The 20,344-nt window shown below is 38.3% G+C and overlaps 1 protein-coding gene across 2 annotated transcripts in view; it reads right to left on the reverse strand.

The window, feature by feature from the left end:
• Grp170 (hypoxia up-regulated Grp170 co-chaperone protein) overlaps positions 1–20,344 on the reverse strand; it is a 95,141-nt gene that overhangs the window by 52,965 nt on the left and 21,832 nt on the right. For both annotated transcript variants that reach the window (XM_083111693.1, XM_083111692.1), the window contains exons 6-9: positions 13,333–13,519; positions 8,667–8,816; positions 4,682–4,879; positions 2,883–3,070 (exon numbers count right to left, since the gene is read on the reverse strand). In XM_083111693.1, coding sequence (XP_082967819.1) covers positions 2,883–3,070; positions 4,682–4,879; positions 8,667–8,816; positions 13,333–13,519 — 723 coding nt within the window. The remainder of the gene's footprint in view (positions 1–2,882; positions 3,071–4,681; positions 4,880–8,666; positions 8,817–13,332; positions 13,520–20,344) is intronic.

Here is a 20,344-nt window from a genome sequence, read left to right on the forward strand (position 1 = left end):
GAAGTCCAGTTTTACTTCACAAATTTTTACAGCAGAAATAATAAACTTTCATGTTAAGAGGAATAAACAACGTGGTTGATAATATAAGATGTAAGCGAGCTACACAGGAGCTATCTTGGTGAGGAAAGAAGATAAAAGATGAATATTTTCCATCATCTTTACAAGAAACGAATTTGTATATTCACCAAAAAAAATGGCAAGTTGATATGTTGTCAGGAAAAAAAAAAAAAGCATTTTGCAACTTGAGACAGCTAATGTTGAACACTACTTAGGGAATAATGTATCATTAGAGGCACATATTTTTGGTAAATAAAAAAAAGCAAAATTTCGAAACAAAAACAGTCAATTTCGGGTTCAAAAGGGGTAAATAAAATAAAATTTCGTTGTTATAGTGAAACCAATAAGTTGCTGACCAAGGCAGTTTATTAAGATAAAAACACTTAACACGTAACGTTTCGACCCTGTATCAGGGTCTTCCTCAGAGGAAGAACTAAACTAAAATGATGAAATATACTATACACAGAAAGATTACATACACATAGCAGGGTCACAAGCCACACAACAACAACAAATCAAGTTGACAGTCCTTATCTAGGAAGATTTCTCCAAAGCAATTAAACATATCACCTCCTGACAGTTGTTGACTAATGGGTCTACTACACTGACAGGTGATTGACAGGTCAAGATTAGCAAGAGTCTAGAACCACCTGCATACCACTCCCCCTCCCCTCCTGCCTTTTTGGTTATGGATGAATACCTCCTCCTCTGGTCTTCTTCATACTTCTTTTTTCCTCATTCCTTTTCTTCATCCTTTCAACTTTCTCTAACACTCTCTTCCATTCCTTGTTTATCTTGAGTCCTCCATTCCAATTCATGATGTCTTCTCCTTTCTTTTCTATTTCTTTGGCCTCCTTCCATTTTCTCACTAGTTCTCTCTTCTCTTTTCCTATTCGCCTAGCCGAATCCCATTCAACTTCATGTCCTGTTTCTCTAGTGTGTTTGAATATGGCATTCCTGTCTCTCTTCAATCTCACATCATCCATGTGTTGCTTTAACCTGTCTTTAAGTCTCTTCTTCGTTTCCCCTATATATACACTTTCACATCCTCTGCACTTCACCTCGTAGATAACCCCTTCCTCTTCTTCCTCTCTCTTTTCTTCCTTCTTCTTGCTGGCTATACTTAAAATAGTGCGTCCTCCCTTCCTGTAAGTTCTTATACCCACTTTCCTCAGCACTTTGCATATCTTCTCTGTGGCATCGCCCATACTTCTTATACCAAACCATCTCTCTTTTTCTTTTTCTTCCTTCTCTTCCAGTCCTCTCTCTTTTATCTCTTTCCTTCTTCTGTTGATGTTGTGTCTGTCTTTCTTTTCATAGCCATTCTCTTCTAGTTGTTCCCACAGGCTATTAATCTTGGTTTCTTCTTCCCCTTTCTCTGTGCATATCTTCTTTATTCGGTCTTCCATATTCCATATTCGGTCTTGGATATGCAAAGTGCTTAGGAAAGCGGGCATTAAAACTTACAGGAAGGGAGGGAGAAGCATCTTAGGAATAGCGAAGAATGCAAACAAGAAAAAGGAAAACAGAGAAGAGGAAGAGGAAGGGATTATCAACGAAGTAAAATGTAAAGAATGTCAGAGTGTGTACATAGGAGAAACGAAAAAGAGACTTAAAGACAGGTTAAAGCAACACATGGATGATGTGAGATTGAAGAGAGACAGGAATGCCATATTCAAACACACTAGAGAAACAGGACATGAAGTTGAATGGGATTCGGCTAGGCGAATAGGAAAAGAGAAGAGAGAACTAGTGAGAAAATGGAAGGAGGCCAAAGAAATAGAAAAGAAAGGAGAAGACATCATGAATTGGAATGGAGGACTCAAGATAAACAAGGAATGGAAGAGTGTGTTAGAGAAAGTTGAAAGGATGAAGAAAAGGAATGAGGAAAAAAGAAGTATGAAGAAGGAAGGAAGAAGAGAAAAGAAGAAGACCAGAGGAGGAGGTATTCATCCATAACCAAAAAGGCAGGAGGGGAGGGGGAGTGGTATGCAGGTGGTTCTAGACTCTTGCTAATCTTGACCTGCCAATCACCTGTCAGTGTAGTAGACCCATTAGTCAACAACTGTCAGGAGGTGATATGTTTAATTCCTTTGGAGAAATCTTCCTAGATAAGGACTGTCAACTTGATTTGTTGTTGTTGTGTGGCTTGTGACCCTGCTATGTGTATGTAATCTTTCTGTGTATAGTATATTTCATCATTTTAGTTTAGTTCTTCCTCTGAGGAAGACCCTGATACAGGGTCGAAACGTTACGTGTTAAGTGTTTTTATCTTAATAAACTGCCTTGGTCAGCAACTTATTGGTTTTAATATGGAAACAAGGTTTAATTATATTACAATTGTTATAGTGGTGAAAAAGTGGTACACAAAATGATATTTTGGTTTTAAAATTGTGAATATAATCCTAAATTTCATTTAAAAACTGCAATTACTACACAAAATAAACATATCCCTTATAATAACACATTTATGTCGTTACCAGAAGATTAAGTTTATTCCTGTATATTTGCTTCTCAAATATTTACAGCAGAATTATTAAACTTTCCATGAATTGCATAAATCACAGGATAATTCTGACTTCAGAAAGTGTAGTGTTGGTAAATAAACTCTAAATTTCATGTTTAAGAGTTTATTCCGCATTTTGCTGTTCATTTCGCATTATTTTGTGACAAAACAGGGTAGGAAAATGCACCTCACACCTTTCAGAAACATGAAAAATTAACATTACAATGTGTTATTTCACATTCGTGTTTTCGTCAAAAACGAAATATGCATGCCTCTATATATCAAAGTACTCTGCACTGTTCAGATCTCGTAAACTTACTCTATTTCCTCTGGTGATAGGTCATCTAAATCTGCATAGCCCACATTAAATGTGAAATCAGTCATGCGGTTGTTAAACGTGAGAATTTTCTTCTGAGGATAAGGATTCATTGGACCAAACAACATTCTCTTAACAAGTCGAGATGATTTGGCTCCACCTTCTCCAGTGACTTCTTTTTCAAATACTACCTGTTGAAAGACATACAAAAGCATATTTGTTAAAATATACAAGTACTTCCAAATTCAAGTGCAATTCTATTTAAATTCCATGTAAGTTTATTACATAAAACTGCATTTTGTGAGAGCACCTAGTCTCCTCATTTGACATTACTTCCATCACAATCAGAAACTTAATCAAAGAATGAAGCTGACATTATTTGAGATAAGCTAACTTCAGTTTGACACATGTGAGCCAGGAAAGTAGTGATCGATTATGAAGTGTTGGTTAGTTAATTCAGAATTCCATGGAGTAAAGATCATGGTCAAGTAGGATGCTGTATGGGGAGTTGACATCTATGGTGGCATGAATGATGTTTAGAGGCACCGTTGGTAGTCTGTGGATTTTCTGTTAAGTGGCTGGTAGAGTACTGCAAGGGACCACTTTCGCTCGCTCATACTTGTTCTAGTCTCCCACACTCGAGCGTATAGAATCAAATATTCTTTCAATGTGACAATAATCGTAGCTAATATGTAAAAATTATCCCTGGTAGTTTCAGCCCATAATCATATATTTCATTTTCATATATCACTATGTATTGGTAAGGTAGACTACAATACATTTTAACATGAAGATGATGACTATGTGCCCTTAAGTTTCAATTTCACTGCACCTTTCACTTCACGATCTATATTTGAGGCTCACTACCGCAAACAAATTACGGTTATATGTGAATTACTGGGGTTTGAACATACACCGACCGTTTTGCCTGTTCGAGTGAAGAAATTGTCAATTCTGTACGCTATTTAGCGTTGTCCATGCGAACTATTAGATTCTTGAGCAAAAAACCCTCGCTGCAGCACACTAGTGGCTGGTATGGTCGAGCTGGGCAAAAAAGGATATAGATTGCTTAAAGTCCACTTTCTGCTCAGACAGGCTAATTGTGAGTAGACCCAGAGTTTCAAGTGAGATACCCTTTCTGTGAGTAGCAGGTTGAAAGTGGGGATATGGGGATTTAGAGGAAAAAGAGTGGGAATGAAAGAGGCCCTCAGGTGTGCATAATGTCTTTGATCTTTTTGAGGTGGGTGCTTGGTGGTTTTGTAGGGGACAAAATCTGTTACCTGGCAAGAATTTTATTTTTTCAAAGTGGTATTTTATGTGAACCTGTCATAAAAATTTATGTGAAAGAGTCTTACTAACTATAACTACTCTCTACTACTGAACAACATATTTGTCACAAATGCATTATGGTATTGCAAATCAAATCTTGCCTAAACTCTTCTGAAATTTTACTCTTTGTAGTAAAATTTGATGGTGCTTCTTTTACTGGTACAGTGTTTTAAAGTCAAAAATATTTATCTTTCAATTTGAACATGAAAGCCATAAATATATTCTGACATCGTTCATGTACTTTAAATTTCTTGCATGTTATAAAGTTGATATATACTTCTTTTTTTTACTTGGAATGCACAATGTTTTTCATCAGCCTCTAAATTGTCTCCTCTAAGCAACTAAGAGATGTACGTGGCCAATTCTGAGAACTATACTTTCTTTGCCTTTTTATGCACTGGATTTAACAGCAAATTCAGGAGATATATATACTAATGTTTTCTAATATAAATAAGTGATAATTATTGACTTACTTGTATGGGAAACAGCACTGCATCTTTTGTAATGAATTTTTTAACTTTGAAGCCTGTACTAAGATCAGCTGCCTTGTACACAGCACCCAAAGCTGCTGCTTCATCTGTATTCAAGTTTTTGCTAAGCTCCATTCCCACTGCCTCCTGGATCTTCTCTTGCACTTTGGGAACTCTTGTGGCAGCACCCACCAAAACAACCTGCAGCAATAAGCATTTCATAAAAATACTAAAAGTCACAAAAACATCAAACATATGCACTGTCTTATGAAAATTACAAAAACGACTGAAAATGAATTGAATGAAATTACCTTGCCTTCATATTCGCAACATCATGACACCCATATGAATGTGATTATATCTGCATCTTGCATTCAATTACGATACGCTGATGTGAAAAATTATCCCAAAAACACGTGTATTACTTCCAAAGTGTCAGACTAGAAATAATTTTAAGACAATTGTGTCAATTATGTGTTTTTTCTACTACATTGTGTCACAAAATAATGTAAAAAAAAATTGAAAGAAAATAAACATTTAAATGCAAAAACCTGGAATGTTCTCAACGACCTGTAAATTATAAGAATTCTACAATGCAGAAATATGTACAGGGTGAGCCAAAAGTCGCAGATATTGAAATATTATTATTGTGCAAGAAAATGAACTAAAAAAGATACATTAAAGAGAAACAGAACAAGACACTCTAAGATTAATGTCAGTGAAGCTTATCACTGCAGTATTGGATGGATCTCTATTGGAAAACAGACAAATTACACAGTGCAACAAATTTGAACTTTGTGTCTTGCCGCGAGATGAAAGAAGGTGTTCTATACTAAATCAAATACGCTGATTACGAAAATGAAATCAGAAATGTTCCATCACGTGCCAATTTTTCTGGAAAAGATATGCCACATGTACCACTTAGACTATATTTCATGTAGTTAGCAATATATTGTAATTCATGAAAAACAAAGTAGCAACTTTCGCGACACTAGACTACTAGATTACAGTACAGGAGGATCCTGTAGCTGGATTAAATACAGATCATGAAACAAAATTAATTGTTTGTATTACAAATCCTAAAAAAAGGTACGAAAAAGCTGCAACTTCTTGTAGGACTGTCCATCAGTAATCTGCCAAAAGGTTTGGTGACCATCTTCCCATATATCATCTTTCCAAGTCAGCGATATCTTTGTGAAATCGCTCACCATGTTGGTCACTCACATCTCTGAGATTAGGCAGGAAAAATCCAAATGAGAATGCAGGAAATGTATTTTCAAAGACATTTTGCATCCCATACCTTGTAACAGTCCAGCATGTGTTCCGTCAGTTCCCTGTAATTGTCAGACCTGACGTTACCCAAGAAATTGTTGCATACATCTTCGAAGACAAGACAAGCTGCCTTCTCAGTATCTGTCAGCAACTCTTTAAAGGTTATGTCTTTCATCAAATCAGGAATCTGAGGCCCATTGAAAATACCTTCTTTAATTTTTGCAGTACTAGTCGCAGGAAATATGGACAGTAAAAATTGAAAACCCCTGCCAACTTTGTCCATTGCTTACACAAAATTTTTCATGAAGCCCAATTTCAGATGGAGCAATGGTAACAGCACAACAAGGGGTTCATGCGACACATTTTTTTCACCCGGATTGAAGCTTTCAATGGCCACTGTTTCACTACACAATGGTCTTTCCTTGCCCTACTGTCCCAGTGACACAAGAAACAGCAATATTTTGTGTAACTAGTGTGCATTCCCAGCACAAGCCCCAGAACTTTGTGATCACCACAGATTTTCCATTTGTGGTTCGAATAGCCAATATACTTCAGAAGTAGTCTCATGTTCTCGAAGGTTTCTTTGACCTGAACGGAATGGCCACTGGTATCGAAGGTTTCTCATTTCCGTTATGCAAGAGAACAGCTTTGAGACTAGTTTTTGAGAAATCTATGAATAGGCGCCATTTTTCCGGATTGTGAATCATTACAAATTCTATAAACAGCCCATTTATGTCATTACAATATACCAGAATCTCTGCCATTGTGAAAAAAGTGGAAAGACCAAGCTGTCGTGTACGGAATGATATACTAGTGTTTGGTTGTAGAAGGTTTTTTTCTTGAAGACGAGACCCAAGTAATTCTGCTTGCCTTTTTGAAAGATTTACATCTCTTACAAGATCGTTCAATTCTACCTGTGACAATGACTGTGGTTGGGGCTGTGATGTAGACGGTGTGTAATCAAGATCAAGATCTTCGTGATCACTACCGTCGTCTGTTTCATCTTCCAGTGTCCATTCCACTGGTGGTTTTGGAACTGTGAGAGAATCAGAGTGCAGAACTGGGCGCACTGCAGATTCCAAATTTGGATATGAAACTGTGTGTTTTGATTTACTTGAGATTCCTGTTACTTTTGTTAAACAAAAGTAGCAATCTGTTATGTGGTCTCTAGGTTTCTTCCACAACTGTGGTACGGCAAATGGCATAGATGGATGGGTTCCATGCAACCAACTTCTTAAATAGTGGGAGCGACGTGAGCAACAGTTCTGTGGTGCCCAACACTTACCCTCATCTATCTTTAATTCAAAATACAACTCATACGCCTTTCTGACAAGCAGGAAAATGGGATGTCTTTGGGACTTCGTCCTAAACTCACCACACACATAACAGAAAAGGTTTGGTGAATTAACACACATCCTTGACATCGCTGAACACAAGAAACACGCACAAACAGTATTCTTCACGTTAGGGGATTTGCACAACACACACGGCAGGAACAGACACTGCTTGATCCCACTAGCAACTGACTGATGCAAATAACTGCAACTTCACTATACCTCAAATACCTCAACCAAGTGGCTATCTATCCCTTCCCTCTCCACCCCTTCCCCTATGCAACGTTGAGTAAACAGGCTGGGCTGATGAGCGCCGCGACAACAATAACATGCAGTTGTCCGCTGATAAAATTGTGTTTCCAGAGAAAAGTTTAGGTGATAGTGAAAAACAGTTTTCACTATCGTCATCAGGGCACTAAACTCCATAGGAATCACATGTTTTTGTTCTGCGGCAATTTTCATTGTCACAGTGTTATTACCATACAACGTATGTGAGGGGGATAAACATTCTTCTCAACCTACATAGTCTATTTAAGTCAATTTTGCTTGCGAATAATAGTATGCAATCATGACTTTTGACCCAGGGTGTACATATAAGAATGCTTATTGACAACCTTAATACTAGATTTTCTGCAAACCAAGAAATGGACAACAGAAGGCAACTAAAATAAAAAGAAGGTTCAGAGGTAGAAAAAAGAATAATTGAAGGACATCTTGTAATTGTTTACATTATCACAGACACGTTACGAGAAGAAAAAAGAAAACCTCAGCACTGTAGTGACTCTTGATTCAATATCTGAGTACACCATCTCTACTTTTGAACTGAGATTACCTGGAAAATGAGGATCAATATGGTACAAAGTTTGGAGACATCTTGCAATGTGTGTGTACTTGTGTGTTATCTACTACGTTTAGTGTCATTAATTCTTTTGGGAACTACATGCATTTGTACAACATTAAATCACATTTTTGATAATTGAAATAATAACAATAATAACCCATGGCTCGACAACCCTTGAAGGGCCTTGGCCTATTTCCTGACTGCCAGTCTCCCTCCATCAATCCTACAAAAACGTGTGGAGATCTTCAACTGGTAATGGGGTGACGTGGGGTCAGCACGTCAAACCCTCAGCTATTACAGATTTCCCAGACTGCGTTACGCTACTCACTTGTAGCTCCACAATTTACTCACGACGGTGGGTTGCCACCGGCCACAGGCTGAAAATCAAGAGACTGAACCCAGGTGGACTCGAACCCATGCTGTCCCTCAGCCAGAGTCCAAAGCACAGCACCTTAGACTGCACGGGCACGGAGGAAGACTTTGACAATGCAAATATAAAAAATATTAAACCTACAGTAGAATTGATATTACAAGAACTTACCTGGCTTATTGTCTCCATTGACAAACCAGAAGTCTTAAGGGCCATTTTAACTGGTTTCGCCACTCTCTCAAAGAGATCTCCACATAGATTCTCTAGTTCTTCTCGCTTGACATGCACGCTGAAGTCATGGTCGTCCAGAAGTCCCTCAACCTGTGAACATAGTATTCACAAATCTCTTTAAAACATTTTTGGTAATATTCTGTGTTCTGTCAGATTTTGATTTCATTTCATGAAAAGAAGCATCGGTTGGATACCAAACAACACATGTGTTTTTTGCTTTAATGAGTGTGGATTTGCTGTCAGTTTTTAATTTGCATTAAGTTGTCATTAAGCTGTCAAAGTTCACTGTGAAAAAGCAACACAAAATGTGAAATTTAATTAGGCATCGGACAGATTATTCGGGTACTCTATTGGTATCTGCCAATATAGGCATATTGGTTTATTGGAAAATTACAGATAATTTTACCGATCCGTTTTATCTACATCTTACAATTTAGTGCAATATTGCACCATTTTGTTATAATTTTTATGGACATAAACAACTAATCTCAATTCCGTACTTGTTTTTAAAGTAAATTTCTAAATATGCAGCTTCCTTTGATTGGAAGTGCCGGGTTCATGTGATAACATACAGTTAAGGAACCATTTGGTATTATACCAGATCGGTAGAATATCTGTTATCAGTATTAGTAAATTTTATATCAGTGCTTTACTGGTATCAGCCAAAATTTCATATAAGCCCATCCATAAATTTAATGCTAAAAATTATGCCTGTAGTAATACGTCTTACATTTCATATGACTAGCAAGAATTCATGGTGTAGTGTGGTAAGTGTGCTAAAAGAATTGTTTAGGTAAAGTTTCATACTTCCTCATTGCTCTTTTTTTTATCAGAAGATTAATTTTAAAGGACCACTACTGCAGTCGCAGGACTTTCCCTAAACAATAATAAAAAAGGATAGCAGTGATAATTAAAGTGGAACCCAAATTTACATTTCTCCTGCATTATTATGTTTAACTTAATGATTCCAATACAGCATCATTACTTATACAAATATCATAGTTTAGGATCTTAAATCTCTAATAAGGATAAGGAAGATTATTGGTTGATTTGTTTATTTTACTTCGCTATAGGTGGGTTTCCTGTGACGTCAGGATTCTCACTGCCGCCAAGTTGTTTGTCGTCTGCAAGGAAATACCCACCACGTAGCGTTTGTTACACCTGCGCCAACTGAACGTTTGTTAGTAATGTGTAAAATGTCGGTAACATTGCATAAAATTAATGACGATGTCGTGCCATCTGGTGTTAATTTTTCATATGTTTAAACTCTTTGCGCAGTTGACAAAGAAAGATATGGAGAAAAAGCAAAGTTTTGCGGTGTAGATCCATATAAACTGGACGATAACGAAATGAAAAGGGGCCTAAATCTTTCGCCAACTGTAGTTCACGTGTGTTTATTTACTTGACCCAGCTACCTGGAAACAACTTGTTTTCATATTTATTAGTGGTTAGGATTTTGCTTGAAATATTTACATATAGTACAGATTAACTGCTAATTATCCTCTGTTTCTTTTTAATGTTTCTTCAAGAGCTGTAATTTAAAATGTTGAGATGCTCGAAAACAGTAATTTTACTCCTTGCTTTAACAATTTGGGATATACTGGCCTCAGTGACAGTGGTTAACACAGTGTGCTACAATGGCAGGGATACGGGGTTCGAATCCCAGCATGAACATAGGTGTTCTTTGATAGCATTTTTATTTTTCTGACAGTATGCAAAGCCTACCACCGGCACCTTTTCTCGTGGATCGAATAACAATTAATAATATTGATTAAAAGTAAAAAAAGTAAAGTGCTCCCCTGTGCATAGCACCACGCCATGAAGGCGTATAGGGGGTGTGGGGGTAACGCCCCACACTTTCTTGATCCGGTCGTGAGTGGGGGTGATGTGATCAGCATCACGCCCCTGACCACCTTTACCCCCCAGGGTTTCCCCCAGGTACCCATGTTATTCGACGCTGGGTAGGCGCCGGGGCCGCTTCCACCGTTAGAAAAGTTCCCGGATTTGAACCGGCCGGGGATCGAACCCGGGACCTTTAGCATGGTAGTCAGACGCGTTATATTGATTGATTTGGTTTATTTTACTTCGCATTTTGTGCCTCTTGGCTAATTAGCGAAGATGGGAATGAGTGATGAAATTGATGAATGGACATTCACAAACAACCAAGCCCGAGTGAGATTCGAACTGGGACTCTCGGTGTCGCAGAGTGATGTGCTAACCACTCAGCCACGTACAATTATCAAGATGAATTAAACTTTGAATATTATCATTTTTATCATCAAACCTATCGGAAGTATCAGCAGCTATCTACCAAAACAAACATGGAAACACTATTGCAGGTACGATTGAACACACCAGTTCAATCTATTTGTACTACAAGTCACAGAGAAAGGTGGCATATGAACTTGCCTGACAGGAAATGTTCATTGCGTGCACTGTAATATTTGCTTTGTTCATTATGTTGGCACGATTTACCAGATGACGCGGTATCTTACGATCAACAATTATCGAGTCCGTGCCGTGAACCCCACCTTCTGTTATTTCCCGGACAATTAGAGGATAAACGTGATTTTCTGTTAAACAACAGAATACTGCACAATGTACCATCGTAAACAAGGGTCAAATCTCCCGCCAGTCTGCTTGAATTCCATTATGTTTACAAGAACCAGCCTCAATCATGGCTGCTCGATCCCACAATGCAACAGTTTGTGACGTAGGTGAACCACACCTATTTTGACACTTCTGACACTAATCATAAAGATGAGGATGAGTGATGATATGTAATTGATGAAGGAACAGTCACAAAGAATATCCATGCCCAGGCTGGGAATTGAGCCTGGGACACCTGGCTTCGCAACACTCCCCAAGAAGATCGGTGGTACTGATTGATGTAAACATATCAATGTATTGGTATAACTGCTATAAATTGCGCAAACTCTCATTCTATGAAGAAAATCTGAGCACATAGTTGATTTTTTTCCAAGGCAAAACCCATTGCAATCCACCTAGTCACACACATTAATCAAGTGAGTCAAAAATCCATTCAGGAACATTTGTAATTTTATATTGATTCTGTAGAACATCACTCACATATTTTTGGTAAATAAAAAAGTGAAATTTCGGTACAAAAACAGAGTCGATTTTGGGTTCAAAAGCGGTCAATAAAATTAAATTTTGGTGTTATAGCGGTGAATAATCACATCAAAAGTGCTATATAAAATGACATTTTGGTTTTAAAATTGTGAATATAATAATAAATTTGATTTAAAAACTGTACTTATTACACAAAATAAACTTATCCCTTCTAATAGCACATTTATGTAGTTACCAGAGTATTAAGTTTATTCCTGGGTAAAGGGATCCATTTTTGCTTCTCAAATATTTACAGCAGAATTATCAATTTTCCGTGAATTGCATAACTCACAGGATACTTCAGACTTCAGAAAGTGTCGCGTCTTTATATAAACGGTAAATTTCATGTTTAAAAGTCAATTTCGCATTTTGCAGTTCATTTCGCATTATTTCGTGACAAAACTGGGTAGAAAAATGCACCTCAGACCTTTCAGAAACATGAAAAATGAACATTACAGCATGTTATTTCATATTTAGTGTCTTCGTCAAAAACGAAATTTGCATGCCTCTAAACATCACTTAACCTTTAGTGGACCGATGGTGAATATTTCGACCCTTTCAGGCGTTTTCGTTGTGAATGGATGGTCGATATATCAGCTAATATTTGGGGCATGGGCATTACATATCCTCAAAGAGTGGTCTATTGTAGTGCTTCTACAAAAATTTGGTCCATCCAGCATGCACAGAGCGCACACTATAAGTGAAATTTCAGATGTATTTCCGTATGCTGGCACAACTGCTGCTCTTATACATTATTTTTTCCCCAAGAAGTATCAGTCAGTTTCCAATGAAACTTTGCACAGTTGTAGAAATACACTGATACATACTACATTTTTTCATGGCCGTATGCCATTAAAAAAAAAAAAGAAAACAAATCTTCTTCCTTTAATGCTAATTATTGGAAGGCACAATGCATACATTTTGCCTCCGCTAAAAGCCCTGTCTTTAAGAAAAAAAATAAAATCAATTTCATCTCTCTAAAACAATTAGGTCTCGAGCTACAATATTTTTTTGTACTTTGCGGCATGTTTGGAAAGCGCACACTTGAAAAGATCCCATCTTCAGAGAGTTTACCCTGGTTTACCGAGGCTCTGTCTGGTAAAGGTTGATGGTAAATTTCATATTGGTTGTTTATGAGAATTGAGTTCATACAGATATTCACCCTTAATTTCTAATGTGACTCTATTGAAAAAGAGTACAACATTTTAAACTACCATGAAAGCTCGATTTTTCAAGGGACTGGGAAGGAAAACCTTAAAACATGGGGAAATGTAAAAATCTGGAAACTAAATTGGGGTTCCACTGTACAGACTGAAAAACATAATATTCATATTTGTTTCTATGAATTTACCTTTACTACATGGGCACGTACCCAGAAAAAAAAATATTAACTTTTGATGTAAACACTTGACATTGATCTCTTCAATGCAGATGTGGGTTGGTAAGGATTCAAATAACCAACTGTCAAACTTACCTGTGCAATGTGTTCAGGATTTGCACTTAGAACATTCTTTAGACGGCCAGCTTCCTTGAATAGTTTTGCCATAGATCTTGCATTCTTGAACACATCATTTGGTGTTTTCTTCATGTCGTTAAACATCTTTGCCAGGTGGTCTCTCAATCTTAATTGTACATCCAAACCACCCAGAGTACGGTCATACCTAGTAAAAATGAAGAAAAACATTGATCTTGAAATTCATACATTCAGCACTATAGAACATTAAGGATGATTATTGGTGATAACATTTCATGAAATTTGCTGATGATTTTACAGTATTTTTACAAACAAGTTAATTTATTTCCACAATTCTAGGTTTTCTTGTACATGCACAGTTTTTTATATTGCATTTCTAACTCAAAGAATTTTGCTAGGTCACAATTCATCAGAGTGATTTGGTTACATGCATTGTCATACAGATTCTGTTCCGAATATTTCACATTTCTCATTTGATTACTAGAGGCACAAATCCTTGGTAAATAAGAAAGCAAAATTTCGGTACAAAAACAGAGTCAATTTTGAGTCAATGCCCTGCATCGGAAATCTTGCTCTTATGTCTTAAGAATTGACATGACAACATGGGAGTGTCAAGCAGTTATCCTTCCTCCCCCTCCTTTCCTTTCTGCAAGTTGGCCACACGAGAATGAGCACACTTCTGATAAGACTGCATTGGCGGCACTCCACCACCTGTTCATCTCCCCCTCCCTCCCATTACAAACCGGTTGGAGGGGTGTCTGCGAGCATCGGGCAGCTGGCAGCTAGCAACCGGTGCCAATGTTTTGTCTCCTGGCTGCAGAACTATGACTCATTCACTCTGAAGAGAAGAAAAATGGCAGTTTTGAATCTCGTCTCAGAAGTTTGTTTTGCTTTAACGATTAGGAAACACGAGCAGCAGACACAATGCGAGAGTTAAAAGAAAGGCAAAAATAACGTGAAGACACAAAAAAAAATAAAACATTATTTAAGGGGAAACTATTGGTGGAAAAAGTTTCAGATGTGTCAGTATGCCCTCCACAAGATGTAACCAGTATATCCACTCCCTTTCCAACCACCCTCCCCAACATAAAGCCAATGTATGGCTTAACTTCTACAGAAGAGTTTTCTCTCACAGCAGAAATGCAACTACGACAACCTAACCTACTCCACCCGGCCAGCAGTGATAAAGCTAAATGGATTGCCTTCCCTTACCACCAGACTACATCCAACTGCCTATCCAAGACCTTGAAACAATATGACATCAAACTCGCACACAAACCAGTGAACAAAATAGCCTGTGCCCTAAGCAAACACAAGAGATCATTCCTTTCCCCACTAGACAACCCAGGTGTATATGACGCCCAGTGTGAGTGTACATTTGCCGATCCATCATATCGGTCAACGAGCGTATACAACAGCACTTAGCGGAGGAAAAAAAAAACCAACCCACTACCGGACTAGCAAGGCACCTCAAGTTCAACAAGCACAGGATCCAAAAAGTTTCAGCGAGACATGCATCACACACCCTAATCGACACCAAAATCAAAGAGATGCATGCAATTATGCACTTTCCGCACGAGCTGAATATTGACAGCGGTCAGGCTCATCATGTTTGTCTCCCGTTATTACAACAGCTCAAACCCATCGCGTGCAGCAGACGAAATGACTACACCAGCACCCCTAGCGGTAGTCAAGGAAACAACAACAGGAACCGGAAGTCAACCTAACAGTAAAGCATCGAGTTCCCAAGTGGATGGTGGCAGTGGCCACCGAAATATCTTTAGTAACTCGCTTACGTCTTATATTATCAACCGCGTTGTTTATTCCTCTCAACATGAAGACTTCTAAATCCAATAATAAATCATCAATTAATATGGATGTAAATAACACTTAGTGGCATGGCCAAGGGAGGATGATGGGGGTCATAACACCGGCCCCCATTGGTCAATATTTCTGAAAAAAAAAAAAAAAAAAGAATGTCATAGGCAGCAAAAGATGGCAAAGTGAGAGCTGACTACTATAAAATGTATACATAACCCAATCCCCCCTTTCAAAAATTCTGTGTGCGTCACTGACAATTTCTTGCGATGTCTAAAAATGCGTAAGTTTGACAAAGCTTGTTTCGTTCACTTCATGCTGTTGGGCTGATAGGGACTGGATACATATGCAACTCAAAGTGGAATCTGAACCATTCTGCATGTGTTCAGGACACTTTCATTGCAGTATATAAAGATGCTTGACGTCCAGCTATAAATGATCAAGTCCCCCTCCAATTACCTGGGACTTCAAAAACTAGCAACTAATTACCAGTTTACAGAGTACATGGAGATCCCACACAATCAAATGCATCAACTGAACCTAATAGACAGCAGTTAGAAGCAGTCATCCACCGTCCCTACCCTACGAAAGTAGGTCCCGTTAATCCGTCATTGACTTTCACAGCAGGTCTTGCTTTTTTCCTTGGAAATTCATAATCATACTTCTATTCCATTGTTAAACAATTTTTGACACAATATACCCCTAAAAAGTAGATTGTGTAGTCATTTCTTACTGACACTTGAGTTTCACCCCTCCCTTATGCTTTTCTGCTTTTTACGTTTTTATGTACGGGCCCCTGAAAAACGTAAAATCGGGGTTTCACTGTACATGAAAAGTCCTTACACAATAACTATATTTATTATTACACTTCCAGTTCTAAGTTTATGAACATTTTTACTAGGGCTGAGCCGATACTGGCATCGGTGAGTATCGGTTGATTTTCTTTTACCGATACCATCTGATACCAAAGATTTTCAGTGGCTAGAAAAGTGGGTACAGGCAACAGCTAGTCTCAACATTTTTCCTTTTTAAAAGTTTGTTCACCCTTCCTTGTGACAGATTGAGGGGGGACCAGCACAGGAAGTTCAACAGATTTTCCTAGAAACACTGGATCATAAACCCCCACCCTCCTGAGAAGCAGATGGCAAGATCAAAGGCATGGGTAAGTGAAAGCTGAACCCAAATTTGACCATGAAGGCATGTATCTGCTTAGTTAACGCTCTGGGAAATTCATTGCCAATACTTGCTTGAGGCTCGTGGTGGTAAGATAGGCGGAAGTTTTTAAACCACCGCTGCACTAATGCCGAGCCAGGTAGATGAGGAGTTCTTGGAAAAGAGGGATGAAGGTCACTGTAAAATTAGCTTTGTTTTATCTACGTTCAAGCGGGAGGGCGATTCAGCAATATCTTCTTGTCCTCTTCCCTTCAGTGTCGGTCTTTTGCATGACTGCCGGTATCGGCCAATGAGGGTTATTAATTTCCGCTGAGATTGGATTGAGAACATACGGCTTTCAATGACAGTACTAAGGAAGATTGAGTTTTTGTTTCAAGTCCACTTTATGCATAGATAAGCTAATCGGGACTGGACCTACATTTTAAAGTGGAACCCAAACCACTATGTGCCTCCACTAAGTATCGAACCTGGGATCTATTGGTTACAAGGCAACGGCTTTACCACTACACCACTGGGGAGGCCCCTCTAAAGATTTATGTACACTACTACTTACAATAATGTACATAAAATATTTATCAGGAACTTTACTTTAAATCATTCTTTTTGTTATTCAATGAACATGAGGATAACATCTGCATGTGCTACAAACAGTTCTTTGGCAGGAAGGCTTGAGAGGGACGTGACGACAAGGGTGAAACAGGAGGGCAAGTTTGAGCTGTGAAGGTGAGGGAGGTTGATTTAAAATGAACATCTCTGTCCATAAATGGAGAACCTAACCACCACATGCTGTGATAGAATACCAGCATGCCTCTGTGAAAGAACATTTTCTGTGCACTGTCCCACAAGAAAGTGCACTGCCGGTTTTTCTTCACCAAAACTTTTGCGCCAGCCCTTGTGGATAGTTGTTAGCACATCACACTATGATGCCAGGGGTCCCGGGTTTGAATCCTGGCCTGGGCATGGTGTTTGTGAGTGTCCATTCATCCTCATCTTCACAAATTAGTGAAAAGTGACAAGAAGCAAAGTAAAATAAAGCAAATCAATCAAAACTTTTTGCAAATATATTGGAAAACTTGTTTCTACAAGTGGACACTGATTATGATGACAACATTCACAGAATTGAAAGGTTCCCTCCTATTTTCACACAAATGTGCAAGTACTCAAGTCATTTTTGACCACAGTCTTGGGTTTGTCATTCTACCACATGAGGATGGCCACTTTCCTCAATGGCTACCCAAATTGCTGAGTCCGATTTCTTCCTGTGTGGGAGTTGTTAGAGGAACAGTTTATGTACCACCATAACCCACATCCCTCCAGAATCTTCATGGCAACGTAACACATTCACGGCAGGGTGCCAGCGTACTGTTCTGTTGAAGACAGGAAGAGTTGAGAAGTGTGTGCCCGGCCAGCATGGAGAACAGAGCTATGTTGTAATCATAGACAAAGGATGAAGTACGAGCTGCTGTTTGCTACAAATGGGCATGTGGGTCTTCTGGTAAGGAAATTCAAACTGGCTACTGGATTCTGACATCAAGCATCCATCCTCCTCTTGGATGACAACGTGACAGCAAAGGTCAACCATCTTGCCACAATTGTTTGGGAGCACCTGCTCTACAGCCTTGACCTTGCACCCAGTGACTTCCACTTTTTCCCTGTTCTGAAGAAGGCACAAGGAAGGCAGCATTTCATCCCAACAGCAAAAGTGGGAGCTATCGTACACAACTTATAATCTGTAAAAAGGACACTCAGTTTAACGAACAGGGCCAGACAAAGACCTGAATGTCACTCTGGGGACTGTGGAAAAAGAGTGTAATCATGCATCTTTCTTCTTATGTCATGTTCTTTCTTCTAAAAAATACTCTCTGCAGATGACAGACAAGAGAAACTTTCTTGCCAACTATTCCTCGTACCTGTTTAAGGTAGCAAACAACTGTTATATTCTCCTATGCAACCACATATTTTATGAATACTCTGTATTATATCACTATGTTTCAAGACAGTGATCTTTTTATAGTGGTGGGTATTGAACCTGCAATAGACCAGTGATTTTACTACAAATCCAGTAAAATCACAATGTTCCCTGGAAATTGTGTAAAAATTATAGCTGAGCCGATACCACCATTTACCAATACCGATACCATGACTGATTCCTACCGATACAAATACTTGTATAATTCCAGTACAAAATAACAAAAGCTAGTTACCGAGTCATACTAACTCGTCACATCACTAGGCAAGTAGCTAGAAATACATTTTGGGAGCCACTCCAAGCCAAGTGTCGCAGAAATACAGCGTGTCCACAAAAACATTCCGTGATTATAAACGACAACAAAATTTTAATTATGTATATTACGAAATTTATACCGATACCATTCGAAAGAACAGCTCAAAGAATTTTAGCGGATGTGTAATTGTTGGTGTTAACCACAATAGATGGCATAACAATAAAAGAATGAAAAACAGAAAAAAAATTGAATGTTAATATGTTATTGTAAATGGCATTGTTGTTAGAAGAAAATTGTGTTACTGTTGATGTTTAGGTTTGCATTTCAGTTCAGTGTGAATTCTGTAGCATTTAGAGATTCATAGCAAACCCACAGTCCTATGAAGTCTGTGCGTAGAGCTAGCGCAGTTAAACATCCCTAAATCCTCAGTGTCCAAAATGCTACGTACTCGTTTGAAATTTCATCCCTACAAACTGCAGTTACTGCAAAAGTTGAAACATGATGACAGTTAAAAACTACTTGTGTTCCGTACCTTGTAAATTTGGAACCAAGATAGCAACCAGAATATTCTCTGGACAGTAGTGCCTACTTAAAAAGGAGTGATTAGTCTGTGACGCTATGTGAGATGTATTGCAGGCTGTCTGCAATTTTGTATATTTTGCAACGAATACATTATATATGTATAATTGAGTTTCTTTATTGTGTGTACTAGTCTATCTACAGCATCATTAACATTCCTTGAAATGCTACAAACAGCATCCGAAACAAGAAGAGTGCATCCTGTTGGATCGTGAGCAGGTACAACTTACTTTCTGTGAACATTTATTAACACTTCTAACAATGCCATTTACAATAACACATTTGTTTCGATGTGCTTCGAGCGCGAACAACTTTTGTTGGATTGTGCTCATCATGAAACACCCATACAGTCGACTGCTGTTTACGTTCCGGCTCATATGCATATATCCATGATTCGTCACCTGTTACAATCTTATATACGTCTTTTGAAGCACCACGATTGTATTTATTGAGCATTTGTTTGCACCCATTGACGCGAGCGTCTTTTTGAGTTCTTGTCAAATTGTGTGGGATCCAACGAGAACATACCTTTCTCACAGCTAAATGATCATGTAATATTTTATATATGCTGGTGGAACTAATGCCTATGGTTGCCTCAATCTCACAGTATGTCACATGACGATCTTGCAGTATTAGGTTTTGCACATCATCAATGTTTTCTTGAACAACAACTGATTTTGGATGACCTTCGCGAATCTCATCAGTGAGCGAATGGCAGCCACGATTAAATTCGTTATACCAGCGTTTCACAGTGGCAAAGGATGGGGCTTCATCGCCAAATGTGGAAGTAAGTTGATCGATGCACTCTTGTCTTGATAATCCACGTCGAAAATCGTAAAAAATCATCGCACCAAAATGTTCACGAGTTAATTCCATTTTATTGTTGTCGCGCAATCTCCAAGGCAACATAAACAACACAAATGAAGCTATTGACAAAACATTTGAAGTACGTTATGGTCAATAATGCCAGACGATTCCGTGCAAACGTCAAATCGCGCCTAACTTCAATCAGTGTTGCCAAGGCTCAAAATATAAATAGTGACCCTCGTATAATAATAAAAATGTTTCTATTTAATATGTTAATATAATTACAGGTCGATTCGTAATAATACATAAATTACTTAATTAGTACTTAATTGATCCAATGCATATGGAGTATCGTTGTATCTAACCGCAGACTAAGTAACTGAACAAAGAAAATGTTAATACCTATTTTG

The sequence above is a fragment of the Lepisma saccharinum genome, chromosome 25 (genome assembly GCF_977018435.1).
Source record: "Lepisma saccharinum chromosome 25, izLepSacc3.1, whole genome shotgun sequence".
Classification (NCBI taxonomy): Eukaryota; Metazoa; Arthropoda; class Insecta; order Zygentoma; family Lepismatidae; genus Lepisma; species Lepisma saccharinum.